Below are 23795 nucleotides of genomic sequence, written 5' to 3'. Positions count from 1 at the left end.
TTGCTTTCCAAAGAAACACACATGAAATGAGTCTGAATAGGAAACATTGCAAAAGAACAGGGCAAGCTGATATTATCAGAGTTAATGAAGAAAATGATAACTGTGTTCTTCAAACTTTCCTTCATTAATAAACACCTTTTTGCAGCCAGTTTATGCTTTTAAGTTCCCTCACAGTTTCTAGTATTGAGTAGCCTTCCTTTCAAAGCACAACAATAGACTGACAGGTCTCTAATGAAAGTTCTTTCTTTCTGGCCATTTTGAACCTGTAAACAAACTGTTTGTTTACGTTTTGTTTACTCCATTAGTACAACTGTTCTCAGCTGTGCAACACAATTGCAAAAGGTTTGTCTCATAATCATTAGCCTTATAAAATCATTAACTTGAATCAACATACTAGGAGATTGATGCAGAGAACTGACAATTGCTAAATAGTAATAAAATTACTATTTTCACATAACGTTGATCAAAAGTGATAATGACATTTAAATCATGTTGTGTAGGTTTGTTCACTTATTTGTCCCTTTTACTTATCTCAGAGTTTGGAGCTTTGGAGTCTTGGAGTTTGACGATTTTGTCTCATAGACTTTTGGCAAATAAGTTAACAACATCCCGGCACAGCGTTAAAACTGAAATTGGTTCAGTCCCTTTAGTTGGAAATAAAACAAACAACAAACAACACAAGTTGTTCTCCAGCATTGAATTTGTTACTGCTTTAAGAGTCAGTCTGTAAGTTTCATGATTGACAGGAGAGCAAACCAATTACAGAAAAGGTCAACAATGATTGGCAGGACCCTGTCCAATTAGGTTTTACATCTGTTCAACAGGCGGGGTTAACAATTGGTGCGTTCGTTATAATGGCTCAGTTGAGCCCGGTGGCTGTTGACGTTCTACTGATATACGACGCTATTAAGACCTCCCGACTAACTACATTACTGGAAAGAGTCACCTTTGAAATCCTGGGAGCTCATATTGTTATGAATGAAAACATTTATCATTTATCGTAATTAGACGGCCAGAGACAGCCCGCCCGCCAGAGTTGATCCGTATCACATGCGCAGCAGTTACCGGTTTTTGACAAAGCGAACGCACCCGGTGCTGTGTTTTGTTGTTGTTTTTCAGCGCTGTACCGTGTGTGGCCTGTCAAATCGTGTGGCTTTTTCCTGGAACAGACGAAACTGGCTTAAGAGGGATGCACATGACTAAAAAGTACAACTTTCATACTAAGACTTGCTCACCTGTCAGTTTCTAATGTGATGCCAACATCATTTCTAGCGGTTCGTCTGCGTGTCTGTTGGTAAAATTCGTCGTCTGCGCAAGCTAGCCGTGTTAGCTTACTTAGCAAGCTAATTTCGCCTTTACATCTAACAATAACAACATCGGACAGCTTTTCGTATTTTTGTTTAAGAGAAACAATTAACGTCATGGTAGTTAATTATTGTTTTTTCAACCCATGCCATGTCAATATTTCGTTTGCCTGTCAGCTAGAAATGTAGCAGTGTTGCCTTTGTGATGCTTGTGTTTATTGTTCTCACTGATGATGATACCTTTACCCTAAGCTGACTGAATGTTTTAACCTTTGCAGGACCAGGAACACGATGAAACCACCATCACAAGCTCAGTCATCTCCCTTGCGCAGCTTAGTAAGTATTGACAGCTCAATGTATCCATTAGGGCTGTAAGTTGTAAATGTTATTAGCACCTGATGAATAATTTATTACATCTGGGGGTACTTTTGTTTCCCTGCATCCGACATGAGAGTGATATGTGGGGCCAGGAAAGATAATAAGTGGAACATTTAGACTGTAAACATCCTGTTGATCAGTTGTTGTCTGTACTGACAAAACGCACAACTGCGTGTGGGTTAAAGGTCTTTAAAGGTAGAGTTCGTGGATCTGATGTAAACCGGATCAGGCCGACTAGATACTGCAGCTGCTCTCAACTTTAACCCCTTGATGAAGTACTGAGACTTTTAAAGTAGAATTATGTCAGTATATATGTACTTCATTACAAATAAAATCTTACATGCAAGAATTAAGGAAAGTATTATATAGCTGCATTTTCTCATTGTATCCAAAGGAAAACTACTGTGCATAAAAGTTGCACAGTTATGTTATTTTATGTCATTGTATTTAAAATGTCAGTTGGATATTTTCCTGTTGCATTTAATTTGAGACAATACAGTGCATTAACTGGTAATGATATTAAACTGTAATGCTTTATTTTGTCTGTAAGTTGTAAGAGATTCAGGTTTCATTTGATGAGAACATTTGCCAGTGAATGTTACACTTTAATCATTAAGCATTGAAAAACCAGTTTTAAAGGATAAGCATCAAAAATCTGGTTTATAAATAACATTCTTGTTAATGTTTGTTTATTTTATATGATAAAACATTGTGTTTAATTTTATTGTTTTATTGGCTTCACAAATTTACTATTGTCAGTGAAATGAGCTATGTCCTGCACTTCTGTCAGGAAATCTTTTAGTAGCCCAGATAAGTTAGAGCCTAAATCTGTATTAAATGTGCTGTTGCAGTAGAGATCTGTTTGTCACTGTTGCTCACATGTCCTCTGTGCTTGCAGGTATTTGAAGGCGTCTACAACAATGCCCGAATGCTTCATTTTCTTACAGCAGTCGTGGTACTACACTCTTGTAACTGGCTTAAATTCTAGATAAACTTGATTTTTAGACAGATCTGTAAGTGTTGAGATCGATTGACACTTTCCTCACTATTTTCCAGGGTTCCACCTGTGATGTGAGAGTAAAAAATGGCACTGTGTATGAGGGCATATTCAAGACTCTGAGCTCACAGGTAAACACCGTTTTACATTTCATTTTCTCTAGTTTTCTGACAAAATGTTACCCTCTGGCACATTTTGGTCACCAATATTGCATCGATTCTGAAGCCTGCAGCAATAATTGAACAATAAACTATGATTTCTCTGTATTTACTGTACTGTGTCTGCCCCCAGTGTGAGCTGGCTGTTGATGCTGTTCATAAACGCAACAATGGGGATGGAGGAGGAGGAGGAGGCGAGGAAGGAGGGGGAGGAAACCAGCTCTCTCTGCCCAAAATTGAGGATATCACGGACACCATGATCTTCAGTCCGGCTGAACTGGTGACCATGACGTGCCGAGATGTTGACCTTAACTTCGCCGTAAGAGGTACACACATGAAGGGACTGTTGATTTTTGTTTTCTAAGAAAGAAACCCAGTAAAGAGTCAGAACATAATTAGCTTAGTTTAGCATAGATAACATTAAACACATAGGAAACTGTTCCTTTAAAGACCTTTTGAGGCTGCTCTTGATGACGACTGAATTTAGTTCTTGCATAAGTTAAGAATGAACGATTTTGCAATCTTTAGGTTTAAATAATATTCTGAGGCAGGCCTTACCTGTCTTCAATTTATCATGCTGCCCTTTCATCTATCGGGTTATTACAGATTACAGGTGGAGTTAATTTGCTGTTTTTTGTAAGATGCAGATGATACAGCTATAAAAGAATCTCCATGTCTGGCAATGACATCACTGCAGTGCTTATGATTGAGGGATGAGATGGAGTTTGCAGACTAAAACTAAAGTTAACTGTAAAGATCCTGTTTTTATTTAAGTTAATTAGTTATGTATCTGTTCCATCTGTGGTGTGTGTTCATGTGCATATATACAGACACGTTTACTGACTCGGCCATCAGCTCTTCACGGGTGAACGGTGAGCACAGAGAGAAGGTTTTGCAGAGGTGGGACGGAGACGGAAATGGAGAAAACTTTGAGCTGGAATCAGACACAGTGAGGAACCACATACACACACCTGCATGTAAACATTAGAGACTTAGAGGGTTAGAGACTAGTGCGTGAATGATTCATTGGTTGGGCTGGAACACCATCATTCATCAGCTTGTGTTTCAAAGATATGTTTGAGGTAAAAGTGACATGATATGAAAAAAAAGGACAATATTGGTGCAAAGAGAAAGGGCACCTCTCTGTTTTTCATGTTTTGATGCTTTTTTTCTGTTAGTCAAATGGCTGGGATGCAAATGAGATGTTCAAGTTTAATGAGGAGACTTACGGCATCAAGTCCACCTATGACTCCAGCCTCTCCATGTACACGTGAGTCTGTCGCCCAGTCAGTCTAAGTTTTACAGTTAATGCATTTAGGCAGTGACCTCATCCACAGTAACTCAGTGTTTTAGTGACGATTAGATGACTCCAGGTTTTCTCATCCTGGGTCACTAACCATCTGGACCAGCACAGGATGGCACAAAAACACAGACTAATTATGTAAAGATAAAACTGTAAGATATATCAGCATCGAACCCGGGAATTGGCAAAATGTATTCAGTTTATCTCAGTTATAAACAAACTTTATCCTGACTTTCCTGATAATCTGTTATTGTTGTGTTCATATTTGTGTCTGTCTGGTCTCCCAGGATGCCTTTGGAGAGGGGGAACTCAGATGTTTACCGTCAGCGTGAAGCACGAGCAACACGCTTAGCCGGCGAGATCGAGAGCAGCCGGCGGGTTTCTTTAGAGAATGATGAAGGCAAGAGTGAGGAGGACAAATATAGCTCTGTGGTCCGAGAGAGGGAGGGCAGGTCTAGTCCCGGATTCTCTAGCAGGTAAAAGTAATTGAATACACAGTTTTTCTATTGTACTCCTTTAGTACTCCTGTTTAGACCTGTTATCTTATCCAAATTTGTAATTTGTAAGGTCAGAAGCAAACAGAGTTCAGATCACATGCAAAGTTTGTAGAAGTACACAGGAGTAAAAGTGTTAGTACCCCACTCCAAGCACCCCAATACAAGTATCACTTCAAATTCTTTTTTCAAGCACAGTAGAAAAGTACAAGAAAAGAAAACATAGCATATCAAACTTTAAGGCTGTTAGGTTTATTTCATGTATTCAGAGAGAGTTCAGGCAGATTCAAGGAGAGTAAAAGTGGAGTAAAAGTACCTGGGAAATACTCTAGTAAAGTACAAGCACCCCAGTTTTTACTGCATCTAAGTGCAGTACTCCAGCAAATGTACTTATTTACTTACCATGGCTGGTCACTGATAGCATAAAACACTACTGAGGACTGTGCCACATCCTGACAAAGAGCAGGAGTTGATAATGTGAGCTCTGCTCATGGATTTTGTCCTCCCTGCTGTGGGATTCAGGGTATTTATCTGTGTGGGGGGTCGAACTCACAGTGTACAAATTGCAAGGGTTTGTAAGTAATTGGACACTTGGTTCTGAATGTTTCTTTGGCAGCTGTGTGTTGTTTACTTCACACTCAGAAGAGCTCTTGCATGGCTCTGATTTTATTGAAAGTTGAGATTTGCCATTTAGAGTCAGGTGAAGTTATATGTCAACATGAGGAGTAAAGTAAATTATAATGATGACAACAAATAGCAAATAGACATCACAAAGGTCTAAATATAGGGTTAATAAAACAAAATTTAGCCTCTTATCTAAATGTGTCTGTCATAGCTCAGGCATGAAACTGGTCCCCTAGCTTTTTATTGCGCAACAGGATGAATCCAGATGTACACAGAAGCATTTTGTGTGCTTAGTTACAGCAATATGCATCAAAACTCAAGATTAAAAATGTGGCTGACTGATAAGAGAACTTTCACACAAGGATAAACCCAGCACTGTCACACATTTTCTCTCAGTTATACAGAATTAAGGCTTCATGCTTTTGTAAATGCAACAGAAAGAATAGTAAAAAACATATGTACCTTTTATAAATGGTAAAATAAAAGCTGGCATATAGAGTCATAACTTGCTAAAGTGCACCATCTTTCCTTCCTGGGTTCACTTTGAAAACCCATCTGCTTTGCTTTTTGTGTGCCAGCTCTGAACTCTGTCTGATCTTGTTTTCCAGAGAGGGTAAATACATTCCTCTCCCACAAAGGGCTCGAGAGATCGGCTTATCTGCTGGTAGCATGAGGAGTGGATCTTCTGCACGATCGTCTGCACAAACGACCTCCAGACACCCCCCACCCAGCTCCTCTTACCCAAAACCAGTCTCTGATCGGAGCAGCCCTCTGTCTGTCCGAACTTCCTTCTCTCCTCATCAAACTCAGAGCAGCCCCCCGGCAGCCAGCAGCCCTCCCTGCACCAATCACGTTCTCCCACAATCCCTCTCGCATCCACAGGCGCTTGCTGACGCAGCATCTGTTAATGGAGGTATGGAGAACCACATATAGTGCAAACAGTTCTTTTATTTAAAGAGGAAGTGGAGTCCATCAGAACTTCACAAACTGATCTTGCAGGTGTAACAGGAAATGGTGTTAAAAGGGATATAAGCAGAAGAAGAGCCTAATTTGACAACAAATTGTGAAAGGTTTTCTGCATTAATTTCTCATAAAATGGGATCTGATCTTCATCTTAGTAAAGAGTATCAACAAATATAATGTGCCTTTTATGTGCTTATTGAGAGCTACCATTAAAAACCTCACAATGCGAGTGGAAAAAGTATGTGAACCCTTAAAATAATGGCCTCAAAAAGGCTAATTGGAATCTGGTGTTAGCATAAGAAAATTAGTTTAGAGGTGTAGACAAGAGCTACTTCGACTGATAAAAAACACTCAGCACAAGAAGAATACAGTTATGTGAGCCATGCCTCGCCAAAATTAGCTTTCTGAGGATTTATGATCAAGAATTGGTGATTTAGATAAAGCTAGAAAAGGTTACAAAGTGATGTCAAAGACGGGCAAACAACCTACAAATGGACACTTTGGGACTGTCGCTACTTTTGTGTTTTTTATTTTAAGCACATTTTATCTGTTAATACTCTTAAATGAAGATCAGATCACATTTTATGACAATCTATTGCAGAAAACCATGAAATTCCAAAAGGTTCACAAACTTTTTCTTGCCACTGTATTTGCCATTGCTTCTTTTTTTTCTAAAAATGTCATATTTAAAGCCTTCGTAACTAGTATATTGCTCTTTGGTGTTTGTTCTTTTCGGTGTTGGTTGACTGCTTGTTTCTCTCCTTCAGTTGCCCCGAGAACTTCCCCAAAATCCCAGAGACTTCAGGGCAACAGGAATCTGCGAACCCCCAATTCCCAGTCCTTACCTGCAGGTAAAGCCAATCACAGGTGCATTCATTTTACATGTGGCATTTCTGATAACATTTCGTCATCACCTAATTGCTGCTGATAACCAGTAACCTGCTTATCAGACCAGCTCGTACAAGCTTCTCTCCCTGTTGTGGCTTACAGACAGTCTAACAAATTCAGCTGAACCACTCAGAGCCCTCAGTAACTTCCCGTCATCTCTGTTTCTCTCTCTCTTCATCTGTATTTCCTCCCATTAGTTTCTCGTACTCCAAAACCAGACGCTCCTCCTCAGGATGTCCCTGTGCTTGGCCCTGCCTACCCAGACTCCTCCTCTTCCATTGTCACCACAGCAACCACCACCACCAAATCCTCTGGCCCCACCCCACTCTTCCCTGTTGATGGTGAGACATTTTAAATACTCACATTATCAGTCAGTACAATGACTATCTGGCTAATGTGAAGAAAGAGTTTATCATATTTAGATTGATGAGTACATCTGTGAAGGTTTAGGGGATTTTGGCTCTCTTAGCTAAAAACAAAAACGAAAAACAAATGAACAACTTTTATATGAAATATATCAAAACTCCTTCTAACTGTGTTAAGTCTTCTCTTTGTTTGCCACAGTGAATGAAATCCTCAATACAGCAACTAAAGAGCGAACAGAAAGTATTTCCAGTCCACAGGAAGGCAAGAGCAGCAGAGGTAAAAGACTTCCGTCCTCCAGGAGATTTTCCACTTGTACCTTTTATACTTATAGGGACAAAATACTAGCTTTATTAGCTATATTACAGAAATAAGTCTTTTAAACACCTCTGTAATGTATCTGATGACAGCGTCTAACCTCTGCCTCTCCTTCTCCTTCCCAGCTCCGTCAATCCAGCAGAGATCTCAGTTAGAGGAACTCCGCAAGTTTGGCAAAGAGTTCAGAGTAAGACGGTTGTTTTTGAGAGGGTCTCACTGTGGTTCTAAAAAGTCTTGCCCACCTATTGCTTTTACAGTTTCTCCTTCCTCAGCTAGTTAGTAGCTTCTTTTATCTTGATATGTCCTGAATATTTCCCCATACGAGCAGATGTTTTTGAACATTTGTCCTCAAACGTGAACCAGAAATGCTCATTTACAGTAAGGTTTTATGAATAATGATGTACTGATCACTGAGAAGAAGACAAGGGATTTTGCTCTTATTCAGCTTTTCCTTGCTGAATCTGAGGTTACAAACACAGTATAGACATAAGTTGTTATAAAAGATCACAGATTAATTTAATTAAAGATAGAAGTATAAAATAAAAATTCTTTGGTACTGTAGTTTCTCACTGGTCATTTAATCTGTCTTTCAGCTGCAGCCCAGCTCCTCTCCTTCAGTGAGCCCAGCCTCTGCAGATCCTCCTCATCACAGCTCTGCACCACCTGCAGACTCGTCATCCTCTCCCAGCCCACCTAAACCTGCCACCTCCTCTGCAGATCTACAGCAAACTCCAGAGGCCACCACGTCCCCTGCTGCCCTGACTCCTCCCATTCCAGGTGGCCCCCAATCCTCAGGGCCCGAGATGGAGCGGCCTGGATCACCACAGTCAACCTTGACCCCCAGCAGCGGTGAGGAGTCTTGTCCAGAGAACAGTGATCGAGCAGAGGCTGTGACTGCAGCTGCAGTGTAAGTAACTACTGTTACTGGTATGACCACTACTACAAAACATCTGCATAGACATGCAACTTTCAAAACTTGGGTCAAAAATTGCTTCCCTGCTATTAAAAACCCAACTGCCATGATTTTAGGTGTTACAGTTAGTACTATCTATAGTATGGAGTGGCATAAATGCTGAGTGCCAAAATAAAACTAGATTAAAACACCACGTGTATATGAATGATGACCTCAGGGGCTTTCAGTAACCGTCAGTTCTTGCACAGACATGATACATACAGTACAGTATACTGCGTACATCAGCACAACTTACTTGGTAACAGTGACAGTGTTATCTCTGAAACTGCTTCAAATCATAGAAGAAACCACAGATGACCTTTAAATCTTGCCTCAATCATCAAGTGTACACATGTTGTCTGTACATGGTTACAACCTCAGTTTATTCAGCACCACTTTTCATGGTTAAGTTTTAGTAAAGAAGTTAAACAGTGAACAGGGACAAAGAACAGGGAAGAGAAGGCAAATGTACCACTGTGTCTGCTTGTAAATTACAGACGCCTTGAATGTTCCTCTGTGGCTTCAGGTTACAGGCTGTTAAAGCAGCTTTTAGAACATGATATTGCTAATGTCGTACATGACTGGAAGTTATTTAAATGGAAAAGTTAAATCCATGAGCTTTGTGGTTAAAATATTCTCAGAGAGAACTGTCTACAGATGTTGTTTTCATGATCTTTCTTGTTTATTTCCGTATTTCAGGCAGGTGAAAAATTCAACCCTGAATCCAAATGCAAAAGAATTTCTGCCCATAAAAGGAAACGCAGTCTTGGTTAGTTGAAACAAGTTGAAACACACACACACACACACACACACACACACACACACACACACACACACACACACACACACACACCTGTTTATGTGTGTTTATTATCTTATCATATATTATAATAATATTTTGTGAATTAAGAATACTCATTTCACATTAAATGTAGAGGTCAGTCATGTGTAAGGTTGAAGTTTAAGCCTCTTTTAACCAAAATATGAAATATGATGGATATAACACACTTTGTACTGCTTATTAAATAATCGTTTTCTAAAAAATGAACAATGTATCAGTCACGGGGACAAGTTTAAATGTGTCTTTACCTCTTTATCTGTGTTTTGACAGAAGCCTGCGTCCACCCCTACCCCTCCCCGACCAACTCCTCCCACCCCCTCCATGGTCCTGCCTTCTCCGGGGCAGCCAGGAGGCCCAGCCATCTTCAGCAGCCCACCTGGACACTACCTGTCCTACGTTTCCCCCATCCCCATCCAGGGACACTCAATCCAGGTTTGAAATGCAGAACTCTAGTTAAATCCTTTTGCTGTCAGTCACGAAGAATATTACCCAGACTGATAAAAACTGATGTCACTGCTTTGATGTCTGCTCGTCTCCTCAGGCTCCACAAATGTATCAGTACACAATGTCGACTGTTAACCAGGGCAAATACCCCAGAGCTAAAGGTATAAACTGCACTACACACTACACTCTATTAGCCATTGATGAAGAAAGAAAATCATGAAAATAAGTTCTATTAAAGTTACAGCTCACTGCTAACCATAGCAACAAACATACATCCTGTTTACATGCTTCAAATCATTATGGCTATTGTAGTTCAAAAAGTCTGAACATAAATACTTGAACACACTATTAGTAAAATTCATAGTCAGTTCATTACTGTCCCAGGTGAAACAGGAAACTCTTGCTCTGCTGTTTCAGGCCCAGTGGTGGGACCCCGTCTAGAGCATCACACCTCTCCAGCCTCTCCCATGATCTCAGCTGCAGCCTCAGCGGCAGGGCCCCCTCTGGTGGCTTCGCCTTACCCGCAGTCGTACCTGCAGTACGGTCAGGTGATCCAGGCCATGCCCCCGCACTACCATGGCCAGGTACAGCAGCTCACTGATGTTCAGATGGGCTTCCTGGGCTTCCTTGATATGTTGTTAATATGTTCTTAATCTGTAATTCAACACACAATAAGCACCTGTACTGAAATATATTATAAAATATATATAATAATATATCACTTGGTAGCTGATCGTCGTCCTGGTGCTGTCAACTTTGAAGATGCTATTTCTTTCAAAGGATCTCAACCTGTTTAACTGAGTATGCTAATTCTGGCTTCCAAACATGTTATGCTCTGAGAGTACCTACTGTGAATGTTCATATATCTTATGTCCCCTCATGGGGTCATAGGGGGAACAGAGGTGTCTTATCTGATATTGTGACTTATCTGATGTGTATAATAATGCGAAACACAGGAAGAGAGCTGGGTAAACACACGGAAACAATGTGGTTACATGGTGCAGAGAACCTTAAACCATTCTTAGGGCAAATTTGAATGTGATTATCTCTCATGAACATCCAGTGAATCAACTAAACATGAACTGTAGTAGAGCTACAGATAATCTACAGTAACATTTAAAACATTTAACTTATTTTAATTATCTCTGTATTTTATTTGGTTTTGATATTCTAGCCGGTTTACTCGGTGCTCCAGGGCGGTGCGAGAATGTTGACTTCTGGAGCCCCCCCCCCAACCAATGGCCCCTCCCGGCCCTCAGTACCCCGGCCAGGCTGAGGGCCCACCGGGTCCACAACAGGCCATGTATGGTAAGTAGAAATGATTCAATCCAGCCTGAACTGACTGATGTTTGTAATTGTAATGAATGCTAGTTGATGGCAGGTTTGTGTTGGTTAGGGTTAGGGTTAGACAAAATCAAAAAATTTTAAAAACAAATTTTAAGAATGCTATGGTTTGTTGTTTTCTGCTCTCGTAATAAGTCCTTACTGTGATACATAATGTTTTTGTGGTGTCTGGGGAGTTTGACTTCTGACCTTTTACGAGCAAATAAACTTTCCTGTGCATGCACCTTTCAGCTAAAATGCAGCTGTGCAGATACATATGCACATATTTTGACATGGCATTCAACAATGAGCTCACTGTTCAATGAAGTTAAATGTCAGCCTGAAATAATCAGATCTATGGAGAGTGAGGATGATTCCCACCGTACTGTACTTGTACAGTATGTTTCTATTTAATAGACAATTACTGGAATAAGGTTCTTTAAAAAGTATTTAACATTATTTGTCTTTTTTCTTACTCAGCCCCTCAGTCATTCTCTCACCACTCGGGTTCAATCCATCATCCTCAGCCCTCCAGCACTCCCACTGGGAATCAGCCCCCACCCCAGCACACCGCACCCAGCCCTGGACATACTCAGGTGGGTGCTGCTGCTGGCGTACTTCTCTTCTCGGATTTCTGTGGCTGCCTTCCAGTACTTTAATTCATCAACCTTTACTTTAAAAGGTTTTAACACAATTATCAGTTTACAATTAGCCAACTCACAAACACTCTCTTCAAGGAGTAAATACATTTTTTTAAAGTACTGAAATGAATAAAAACCAATGTACCTATACAACAAATTGAATATAAACTGATCTGGGTTTATTTAACATATATAGTTTGATGGTAGACGAGATGTTTTAACACAAGAAAACAGCCTTCTTTGCGTTACTAACATCTCAGATCCTTCTATGTAATGTTTTGGTCTGTATCTCTAAGTGTTTTCACTTGTTCTCCCTCTCAGCCAAATCAGGGTGGTCCTCAGCCTCAGTCTATGTTCCACACTGGAGGCCTGTCAGCTCACACCCCTCCTAACCTGTCAGCAGGCCACAGCTCCCCACAGACCGCCTACACCATGCAGGGATACGGCCTCCACACCCACCAGCCTTTGCCACATGGCTTCCCTTCTATCAGCCAGCTCACACAGGTGGGCTTTGTCTACTACGTCACTATATACTAACATTACTAGAGAAAATTCTGTGCAGTGCATTTTGCTTCTCTCAGATCTACGTCTGCCTAGCTGGACTCAGAGTTTTCAATTCGAGTGGAAACTTGACTTCGTTATGTTGTTTGAACTCTGCAGGCTCATGTCACAGCAGGTCTGTCAGGACCTCACCACTCTGGGGGTCACGGCCCCCCACCTGTCATGCTGCACTACGCTCCTCCTCAGCAGGGCAGTGGCTCCAACCCCCAACATGGCCCACCACCCCAACAGGGAGCACCACAGCACTTCTACATTGGGCCTCCCCAAGGTAAAACACACTGGACAGAATCCTTGTTGAGTTTGTTGACAAAGGCTGAAATTCAAAAGAGTAAAACTGTATTAAGAGAAAACATGTGTCCTGCTCACAGGTAGTGAAATAATGGTCTCTGAACGGGTCTGGATGCCGTGTTGATAAACTTTACCTAGTCTGAAAGCACAGAACCTCAAGGTTCAATTGGTACAAACTATTTTAAGATGCTAATTTCAGTTTCTTCTTATTCATTATTATTATTATTATTATGGACTCTTACACTGCAAAATGTGTCCTGTATTTGTCCATTCTTGTAGCTGTGAACTTATTTGGGTTAGTAGGTTCATCAGGCACACCAACTACAGACCACATTAACATTTTACATGTATATCTGGTTCATGTAATCCAGGAAAACCAAAGTGTAAAAACGTATGTTCTCAGCAAATAACCTTTGTGGTTCTTTTGATCCAGTAGAATAAGTAAATTGATTCAGAACGTTGTGAAATGGTTTTAAGTATCTTCCTGTGTGTGTTGTAGCTGTTCAGGTTCAGGCTCACCCGACCCAGCAACTGTCCTTTCATCCTTCTGCAAACTGAAACCGCTGGAGTGCAGCGGATTCAAGAACAAGGACGGCAGCGTTGTTGTGTGATGAGGTCTCGAACATTCCCACCTCCTGACATGAAATTAACACGTCCTCATTTTTACCCACATCTTTTTAGAAAAGCAGTAACAAGACGGAAACATCAGGACACGTTTCGGTCTTATTTAATAAGGGAGCAAGTCTTCAGGAGTAGATTTTGTAAGTACAGGCTGTTTTCACACACGGACATGACGCTGGACTAAAGACAAACTGGTGGAAACATTGGACTGATCACAGTAGAAACTTTTTTTTTTCTTCCTGTCCCACCGCTGTCCTTTTACAGACGAAACCAGTTCATTAATAATAAAACAAGTGAAAAAAATAATTCACTTCAGTCTCGAGTAATGTTTGTAATCTGCTCACTATCTCTGTGACTCACACACAGCAGCAAATGTAGCTTCGACAAGAATATCATTAGGTGAAAAAGTAGTCTCATCTCCCACTCTTAGTTAAATACTGTTTTATAGTAAAACATACGTTTTGTATGCAGAATGTATTACACATTGGAGACGCCATGGAGACGCCACACACACAGTCACTGTTGTCTCATGTGCTGATCTGAGGAGAGGATGTGACAAAACTGCAGTTTTCTGAAGACTTGATGCGCGTCACACACTGCAGTGTGCAATGTCTTATGTTAAGCAAAGTCACATGGCTGTGAAAACACTTCAGAGTAGAGGAAACTGAAATAGATGTAGGAAGAAATGAGTTGTTTCTAAGTAAAATGAAATAGTAGAAGTGCTTGTTTAATTTTTAATTGTAGTTAATTAAAAGAAACAATTCTAATTCACACAATTTGATTACAGATTCAGAGACATCATAATAACAACAGCAACACATAAATACACTGAAAGAAAATTAATATGTGAATTTAGACATTCTCAGGAGTTGTCAGTAAAATTGGACTAAAGCTCAAACATGTTGGCCCCATTCAACCATTTGTAATGTTAGATGAGCCACTGTGGAGGGGTTAACCAGTACGAAATGAGCAGATCTGTTTCTGTTGTAAATGTTAAAAAGTACTTAAAAAAAAAAACTACAGGGATGGAACTTACTAAATCTGTAAGAAACTGACACTGAACCTCAATAAGTAAACCTCCATTTGTCCAGTAGAGATGTTTTCTGCGTTGACTTCAGTTCAGTTCAGTAGTTGTGCTGGCACAGTACACTGGTCAGACAGGAATACCTCAAGAACTATTGGATTGTCATGAAGTTACGTTTAGACATCCATGGTTCCCAGAAGATGAACTTGGTAATAACTGATCATTAATTTTCTGACTGCACCAATCTGAAGTCCAGCCTTACAGAGCTAATACCACCATGGCTGAAGATCAGTCTGGTTTGAGAACAACACTCGCATCTAGCTAAAAGTATATGTGTCTTACAATAAATCTTCCTTTGACAACGGTGGTGACGTTCAGTCTTTGATTAAGCTTAAGTTTTGGAGAAGTATTGAGTCATCTGTACAATCACTTTAGAGACTGTAATTACTGTTGTGGGGGGAAATTAAGCACTTTTGGGTTGTAAATCTACACAATCTGGCTCCTGATTTCAAAGGGCCTGATAAAACTGAAACCTCTCGCTGACAGAATTCACCCCCCCACAGATTTTCACTTCTCTGTATAGAGTCATTTTTCATTATCGGTTTCTTTTCTCAGCTGGTCAGCTCCTTAAATAAACACCATCAGTGTTCAAACATCATTACAGGTGGAGGAAGAAAAGCTCAAAGTGGTCCAGGTGTCAGACGTCATTCCGTTAAGTTGATTGGTGTCCCATCACGCGCTGGGGTGGCCGTAACTAATCTGGAAATAAAAAGAGGAAAAACTGAGCTGACTGGTGTTGAATAAGAAAAGCGGCAACATTAGTGATTTACTGTAATTTACGGGCAGTTCGTTGACGTAGTTCCCCTTGTCATCATCGGTGTCGTCTTCATCGGTGTCTTCATCACTGCTGTCCTCATCGGTGTTGCTATGAGCTAGCAGTTCTGTTTTTTGTACAAAATGTGAAACATTTATTATAACTGGCTAAAATCCAGAAATTCAACAAAGATGTGGAATGAACTCAACGAATGAATCTCGAAAAGGTGTTTGTAAAAACCTTTCCTCAATTTCAAATCAACAACTTATAATTATAGTTAGTTATCTCACATGTTCAAACAGCACATAGAGCATCGTGGGCATTTATGTTTTGATATTTGCCCACTTTTAGAGTAGAGCTTTTCGATGGAGTTACTTTTAGTAAGATAACTTTGGCATCTTTAAAGAGAACAGCTCTAGCTGCAAGCCACTCGCTAAACCAAACTAAAGCTGTGCTGCAAAACCAAAACTCAGAGAGATAAAAGAGGCTAAAAAGCTCTGCAGGACCGAAGAGTTGTTGACAATTCCCTCTACCACAGTTGTTTTCCACTGTCTTCCAGGTCTACTGGTATTCCTGAGCTCACTAGTGCATTTTTTTTAATAGTACCAAACAGTAGTTTTGACCACACCCAATGTTTTGGTTTTTCAGCCTAATGAAGACTTAGGTGACCAAACAGACACGCAACCGATAAGCAGTGAACTGTCCAAATGTTTACGAGCCATTAAACTAGGTAAAACTGTTGCTGCTGATAATGATGTGTGTGTGTGTGTGTGCTGTGAGTTATTCATAGAAGCCTAGATGAGATGAACAGCTGCCTGCTGCAGGAAACAGGCTGAACCAGACAGGAACTGGGCTGCAAAACCAAAACCCAGAGATGAGAGATGCTGAAAAGCTCCGTAGAGCTGCAGAGCTGCTGACAAAGTTCTCTCAACATGTGGTCAAGAGACATCGACACGGGCGTGACAGATGATAGTGACTGAATGCAGAGTTACTCTTCATCCTGTGGAAACGAGAAGGAAGAACTCCAACTCACGGTGAAAGTGCAGCGGTTCCACATTCAGATAGTCTCTGTCCTCTTCAGCATCAGCACACATCGGAACTTTCTGCTCCGGCACGTTCTCATAGTCGTGTTGATCTGTGGATGAAACACAGCGGGTCGTTTCTCACATCTCTGACTGCTGTGTCTTTCTTTGATTTCCTTTGTCTTTTTACTTTTTCTAGCCTTCAAGACTGAAGATTGTGACTTCTGCTTCACCAGTAAAATGAAAACAACAGAGTTTTGTGTCTCTTTGAGTCTAGCTGAATTTCTCCTGTGTAGCAGAGTTAGTGTAGTTTTACGGTGTATTGGTGCTTTAGCTCAACCAACTGTGTGTTTGTACCTATACTGGGCGTTGATGCTCGGCTCTGATTGGTTAAGGCACAACCCCCGTCATCAGGTATCACGATTCTGCAGGAAAAAAAGCAAAGAAGAGCAGATCAGTATCTGATTCAGTGGGGAAAACAACAAAAACATCATAGATCCACGTGAAAGAGGGAACCTACACGTATGGTTCTTCTGTGTCGTTGTCAGGTCCTGCAGAAAACAATATGTCAGCGACCAACAAACTACACACACTGGCACAGAGTCAAGCATCAAATGTTTTCAGGCTCATTTCCTTTTTTTGGAGGAATGCTGGATAGTTCAATCCATGAAAACAGGAACTGAGTTCTGTCCATGGCTTTAGAGTTTAATTTGTATCATTTCAAAGTAAACTGCGGGTCTGTGTAGCATCATCTTACATGTAACACTAAATGCAATAACCTGCATATTTAATTGTACTGAAGTATTTTTTAAAGTGACAACTTTATGCATAAATTACACTCAACATGTTCTTACCATCTAGAACTGGATTCTCATAACTTGGATTACTTTCTGTAGGATAGAAAAACACACGTTGTTATGTTTTTTTTTAAATAAAGGACAAAAACAACAACAACATCAAAAAAACACACTATCAACTAAAAATGAAAGGAAAACAAAGATCCTACCAGTTTCTGTTGGGGTGACGGATCGGTGTCTCCAGTGACTCCCAGGTTCAGCTGGTGTCCTGAATATGAAAAGCAAGAAATGAGACATTTCTAAAAAAGTCAAAGCGCAAACCTAAGTAAAGATCTAAAACAGCTGCAAAGTCTTCAGCAAAGACTAAAAACATTTAAATAACTATTAAGAATTCAGCCCTTTGACTCTCTGTGGTCGTTTTACATCTATTTGTAGTTAAACATTTTACAGAGGGCCTGTGCACATCAGGCCTGTTTGATGACAGTCAGTCATTTGATGCTGGTGAAGGTCTTAGTAGGTCAGAACCTAAGGTGTGTTTTGTGAGAAAAAGTAACTCACAGTGTGCTGGGAGAACGTGCAGACCTCGGATCAGGGGCTAGGTGGACTGCAAATAAAGAGAGAGAATCATCACTGCTAGAGAAAACATCCACATTAAAGACAGCATCGTCAGCAAAAAGTGGTCATTTGAGCACGAAATGATACGCTGAGACAACAAAGTCCATGTCTTTAAGTACATTTCATCATCAAGACCGTGCTCAAGTGAATATTGTATTGTTGCCAAGACAACAAGGTCAGCGAAACTCTGCAGAGCACATCAGGCGTTTCCGACTTACATGGATGGTTTACCAGAGGGGGACTGAGTGAAAGAGAGAAAGAAGAGACATGTTAGAAAAGTTTCATCTAACTTTATTAAGTGAGAGGCGTCATCGTTCACCTTTGTGAACCAGTAGAAGGACACACTTACTTAATGTATTCGTCTGAAGGGCTCGTTTCTCTGATGGAGACTGATGGGAGAAAAACAAACAAACAAACAAACAAACAAACATCATTTTGTATTTTAAGACATAATCTCTTGCAGCTAAAACCGAAAATCTGAGTCTGTATGAGTGTGAAAACGTTGGCCTGAGTCTGGTTAAAAATGTCCTTGATAAAACCACAGGGTGTAATATTTAGGTCAAGTTAGGACAACAGCTATTAACCACACAAGTGTGTGTCACACCAGACGTTTGTGTCACACAGATGTCAATGTTAGTGAGTCTATTTTCTCTCCACATGTCTGCGCAGCATTGAATCAAACATCATCTCACCCAGCGGCCCTTCTTTCCTGCAGTCCAGACAGACAACAGCCAAGAGCACGATGGACACGAAGACAGCGGCAGACACAACCAGGACGAACCAGGAGACATCCATGGCTCACCTGAGGAGGACAGAGCGCTGGAGCTTTTATTCAAAACAATAAATAAATACTGAATATCTAACGCGTTCAGAAATCCAGCACGGTTCCAGATGTCACACTTTTTTAGTTTTCAAGTGGAATTATGTGCATACAGGTGATTCCTGTATTGAATAGCAGCAAAAGAGCTGAATTAAATCAGAGCCTGTGCTCGCTGGCATCTCATCTAAGCTGGCAACTTGGTGTTTTTCACTTTGTGGTTTTCCTACTTTCGAAGTAAACAACTGGAAACTTTAACCAAAAAAAAAAAAAAAAAACTAAACGAAAAATAAGACAAAAAGGTAAAATGACTGTGATGAATGTCTTTACGATTTAGAAACTTGTGTCTTATTTGAAGCGAGCAGGTTGACACGTAAAACCAAAACCTGCTGTGGTCTGAGTTTCATTATCTGTTCAGCAGTTAATATCATGACAACGATGTTTCTGCTGTGCTGACATTTCTGCAACAAGCAATGATGAGTGTGTGTGTGTGTGTGTGTGTGTGTGTGTGTGTGTGTGTGTGTGTGTGCACATTAAAGATGGCTGTGCCACAGTGAAATTGTAAAGTGATTTACAGTATGTACACATTCTGACCATGACCAACTTCCTGACTGCAGAATGAGTACTTTAAGACCACAACACCACCTCAGAGTGTCCTAAATAACTAAAGGAGTGATCGCTGTGATGCTGCCACCGCTCCCCTCTCATAGAGGAGAAACTGCAGGATGCTGCTGCTGTACAGCGACTGCTCAATGCTGCATCCTGCATTTGTCTGAACAGAGTGAGACAGAGTCTGAAAGAGGATGTTACAAGCCACAAGGGAGTAATGATGACGCTGTGATACCGAATGAGACGGAGCAGTGCGCTGGGGGACCCTGACCCAATTTAACCTGTAGGAATAACCCACGATGCACAGAGGTGTGACGGTAAACATGGAAGGACTGAACGAAAGAAGAAGAACGATGAAAGAAGTTCCTGAAGAGACAAATGCAGGAGCCACAGTTTGACAGCCCGGTTCCTTGTAGGCCACTTACCACTTACAGATTTCCAGCCATCTGACAAAATAAACACAAATCCAGGTCAGAGACAACAGCTGTCCCTGTTTCAAATAATGATAATGCTCAATTCCAATGGGCATTAGGTCAGATCCAGTCTTATTGTGCTGATGCTGATGATTTCACGATTTCAAGTGCATGTACGCAGCTCTGAGGAATTCTGAATTCTGATCTAATGCATCTGATCTGCAAGAGTCTGGACGTGAATCAGATCCAGGACCACAGATGTGTGATCTTGAACAGACACAGTATATTTCAATGAGCAGAGTTTTGGAATAATCTTTGAGATTAGGTCACTTCCTGTGCTATTGCATGATTGGTAGGTCTACGGTATCGATGTCCTGCGTCAAATGGTAGGACGTTCGTTCTTATCCGTTAATGCCTGCAGTTGAGCGTTGTGCTGTATTGAAAGTAATATGTAAATGTAACTAAGTGGGACGTAGAGTAGTAAGAGAACCATCTCAAATGTTGTGGAAAAGTGAACTCGACAGGAGATCAGTACCTTAAGACGCAGATGGTTAGGGTTAGGAAACAAGGTCAAGTGGTTGGTTAGGGAAGGCAAAATGTCCGTACTCAAAAGTTAGACAGGGCTTCTCTTTTTAGTCAATGTTCGTCAAACTTATCTACTTTAATACTTTATTGATTCCATTAGTAATGTTGCTGAGGTCAGCTGTCATTCCAAGCACCTAACCACAGCCGTCGATGGGGATCAATGTCCACTGACCCAGGTTTGATCCCTGATATCACCATTGATCCGAGTCACAATCAAGCTGTGAACAGGATGGTAGAGAGCTCTGGTTTAGACTTGTAAAATCCTGTCAGTAGGGGTAAAATGGATTTTTGGTGAAAATGACCAATTTACAGACACATCTTTGAAAAATAATGTCATTTATTATGTTTTGGTCTTTGAACGCACCCATTATCTGTGATTAAGTAACAAACTGGGTGAAGCCATGTCTTGAAAACTGAAGCTGTCTGCTCTCTTTTGTCAAATAGCTGGTGGTTTTATATTTTTCTGCGGCATCAGAGGAAGAGCATGGCTGATAATAATCTTCCTCCTGATCACAGAAATGCGTCGAACAGGAAGGAAAACCATTTTACACGTGGTGCGACTGACTGGTACAGCTCATTTTCTTTCCTTGGTAAAGCTCAACTCTCCACAGAACAATCTGCAACTGACTCCAAAGCCTGGAAACGCACTTCGCAGAAAAGACCAGCACCCACTCAGAACTTGAACATGCAAGTCTCCAGATAAACACACCACAAACACAGACTTACTCTGCAGTGGAGAAGCTGCACTGTGGCGGGCAGCCATCTTGTGAGACTTGGCTCTGTCTTTAAGCTCATTTTTGAGTTTTTCCCAAACCACAAAAAAACCCCTGAGAGGTTTGATTATTATTTAGAATTGTGCATGAAAGGTCACATACGTGGAAAGGAAGTTTGACAGGAAAAGACAAAAGAACAATATCTAATAGATAAATCAGGTGAATGATTCTGTTATAATACAAGTAGCATGGAAACACCCAAGTACCTTGAAGGTAAAGGTACTTAGTTACATACTACCACTGTTTACAAGTAAAAGTCCTGCATTCAAACTCTTAATTATTATTAATGTATATGATCCAACTATCAAAATAAAAGCGCTCATTTTACACAAAACGGGTCCTGGTGAGAGTTATATTATATTAATGGACGTGAATAGTGATGAGTCAATGTTTGAAGATGTTACTGTTGTAGCTGCTCAAAGTGGAGTTAGTTTTAATTCAACAAGTTTAATAAATAAATCTACAGTTTAATGATGCATTATACCCTGAATTTCAAATAAGTAGTGGAGTCAAAATTACAAATTGTACTGAACAGTGTTAGATGAAGTGTAAATGCTGTAGGCTGCTTTTTACCACTTGGGAAAAGCTCTTTTATTTTTAGGGGATGACACAAAAATGTTTTCAGCATTTATGCTTTTTCACAGATGACAAAAAAGAGATTTGACAGGAAATGGGGGGAGAGACACAGATGGAGAACGGCGTGTGAGAAAGGCCTATGGCCAGAAAGAAAGTACAACATTGTTGTTTAATGTTCAGACCTGTAACCTAACCAGACCACCAGGGCAACTCTTCACCTACATTGTGGCCGTAACACCCTCGAACCTCAACTGATTGTCCAATACACACGAGAGAGAAGCTGCATGTGGCTTTTCAAGACTGGTAAACGAGCAAGGTGAATTATACATTGGAGAACAGTACAGCGTCCTACAAAGCAGCTAAGTGTGGGTGGGGTTCTACCCACTTGTTTTTATTCACAGTTTCATTTTGCACATAGAAAAAAAAAAATACTGAAGATATGAAAAATTCTGCACCAGCATGTTGCACGATAAAAAGATTGTCTAAAACGCTGATGATGCAGTGCAAGGCGGTCTACTTCTACTGCTACTTTCTTTTTTTATTTAACCTCCCGGTCCTCTCTTTATTTTCTGATAGGTTTTAGTCTTTAACACAACATTTAAACACAAAATTAGCTGTTTCTTATTTGTGCGGCATTGACGTCCAATTTGTGTCAGAGCAAAGGTTCCACCTGGTGAAAAACCAGCGTAGGACACGTTGCTATAGCTCACACAGTTATTCTCTGCAGGCAAACTTTTTGATTTCTGCTTTTGGGTTCTCTGTGGCCCAGTGAGTGGCCTATAATGATAACGATTGAGTCTGTATCATCACTTGCTCGTCTATATAAACGCTGCGAAACATTTCTGGGCCAAAAAGAAGATCCTTCACTAGGCCTCAATGTGAAAACTGGTGTAGTTCAGTCCGATCACTACATTCTTCTATGTGCATGCTGGAAACTAAGCTCTCCAAGATGGAGGAACCACTGTGCACCATCAAGGTAAAATGAACAACTGGAAAGAGAAAGTGATGGAAAACTCACCGACACCGGAGACAAACTATGGCTGAAGAGACAGTTGGATAGAGGTCAGAGGATTGGCCGGTCTCGAGTCCCCCAGCAGAATCTGGTCCACATGAGACGACTAATGTAACCAAACATCCGCCATGTTTGAAGACTTTGCTCAGTTTCTCCTTATTTTCACTCTGCCTCGTCAGTCTATACTTGCTGATGATCTGATCTGCGCCTTCAGCAACCTACTTAGCACTTTTCTCCCTCCCTCTATGTCACCACTGCACCCAATCACCTACTGAGTCGAGACGATGGGTTTCGCTTTGCCTCCCGCCACAGATCCTCAGGTATTCTGTCTTCTTTCTCAGTGGTTCCTCTGAGAAAATGTACAGTGGGCCGAGAGCTTAGGTTGCATTTGTCCAAAAAGATGGAGCGCTGGCCTCAAAAACAGAAACAATACAGAGGAGAGTCTTCAAAAGTCACTGGACCAATTACTAAAATCTTAAGACAAGATTGCAGCTATTCAGCATTGAGTTGGTGACAAGCTTCTGCAGAGGGTGACTCACTAACCAGGTGAGTCACTAACCAAACAACTACCGTAAAAGTTCACATCTCTCTCGTGAGGAACGGTATGTGTGGGTTGATCAAACTGCCCTCTTTCAGTCGCTCAACTGCAACCTGCAACTGGCGGTGGAAATTGGAAAAAGGGGCCTGCAGCTTACAGCAACAAAATGTCACAAAAAAAAAAAAGTTTCACACAAACACCCTGAACCAATCAGGAGATGGAACTGTGACACCTCAGTTCGTTGCCGGGTGTTAAAAAGCTGCAACACTGTGTGAATGCTGCTGCAACCGTCTTGACATCCTCCCACCTACAAACAGGAAACCACACCAAGGGAAGGAAGATGAGTCCTCCTCTCCTGTCCTCACTGGGCCTCTTTTCTCCTGTCGAGACAAGATTCAGCAAATAGGGGAGAGGAAAAAGAAGGGGAGCGCACCAGAAAACCCTCTGTCAATAATTTGTGAGGAGGCGGTGGGGGTGGGTGAGCTGGGGGCACCTGCCGAGAAAAGCCTCAAAAACATATCTGACACTCGTTGCCAAACTTGAGTTTTTTTTATTTTATTTGACTTATCTAAGGTACAAGTAAGGCCAAACGCGTGGTTGAGAACTTGTGGCTGTTACTTCTCCCATGCACCGAGGAGCTTCAAGCTTTTTCCTCGCCGTTCTTGCTCAGTACAGCATTTCAGATCGTTTGGGAAACAGTTAGGGCATATTTTGTCCTAATGTTTACCGTGGTCATTTT

The 23795-nt window shown here is 41.0% G+C and overlaps 2 protein-coding genes across 2 annotated transcripts; one reads left to right on the top strand and one right to left on the bottom strand.

The window, feature by feature from the left end:
- Nucleotides 1–1057: 1057 nt before the first annotated feature.
- On the top strand, nt 1058–13544 carry atxn2l (ataxin 2-like). The gene is given in 24 exon segments (XM_026359762.1): nt 1058–1206; nt 1583–1640; nt 2581–2637; nt 2739–2810; nt 2971–3163; nt 3668–3786; nt 4016–4107; nt 4428–4616; nt 5867–6171; nt 6989–7072; nt 7307–7450; nt 7674–7751; nt 7916–7977; nt 8384–8697; nt 9442–9511; nt 9854–10015; nt 10125–10188; nt 10445–10611; nt 11202–11248; nt 11250–11335; nt 11831–11946; nt 12313–12495; nt 12652–12820; nt 13340–13544. Coding segments are annotated over 24 exon segments (2907 nt in total). The 5' UTR covers nt 1058–1189; the 3' UTR covers nt 13399–13544.
- Nucleotides 13545–14018: 474 nt separating this feature from the next.
- LOC113162962 (linker for activation of T-cells family member 1-like) lies at nt 14019–23198 on the bottom strand. Its single transcript, XM_026361247.1, has 12 exons — nt 22525–23198; nt 18426–18535; nt 18083–18122; nt 17952–17974; nt 17677–17722; nt 17328–17386; nt 17176–17211; nt 16842–16872; nt 16679–16746; nt 16333–16434; nt 15326–15426; nt 14019–15244 (listed from the first exon to the last, which is right to left on the bottom strand). Exons 2-12 carry the CDS (start codon nt 18526–18528, stop codon nt 15218–15220), a joined length of 636 nt encoding a protein of 211 aa, XP_026217032.1. The 5' UTR covers nt 18529–18535; nt 22525–23198; the 3' UTR covers nt 14019–15217.
- Between the last annotated feature and the right edge of the window lie 597 nt (nt 23199–23795).

Source organism: Anabas testudineus, chromosome 8 (genome assembly GCF_900324465.2).
Source record: "Anabas testudineus chromosome 8, fAnaTes1.2, whole genome shotgun sequence".
Classification (NCBI taxonomy): Eukaryota; Metazoa; Chordata; class Actinopteri; order Anabantiformes; family Anabantidae; genus Anabas; species Anabas testudineus.
This window is presented reverse-complemented; position numbering and strand designations above follow the sequence as displayed.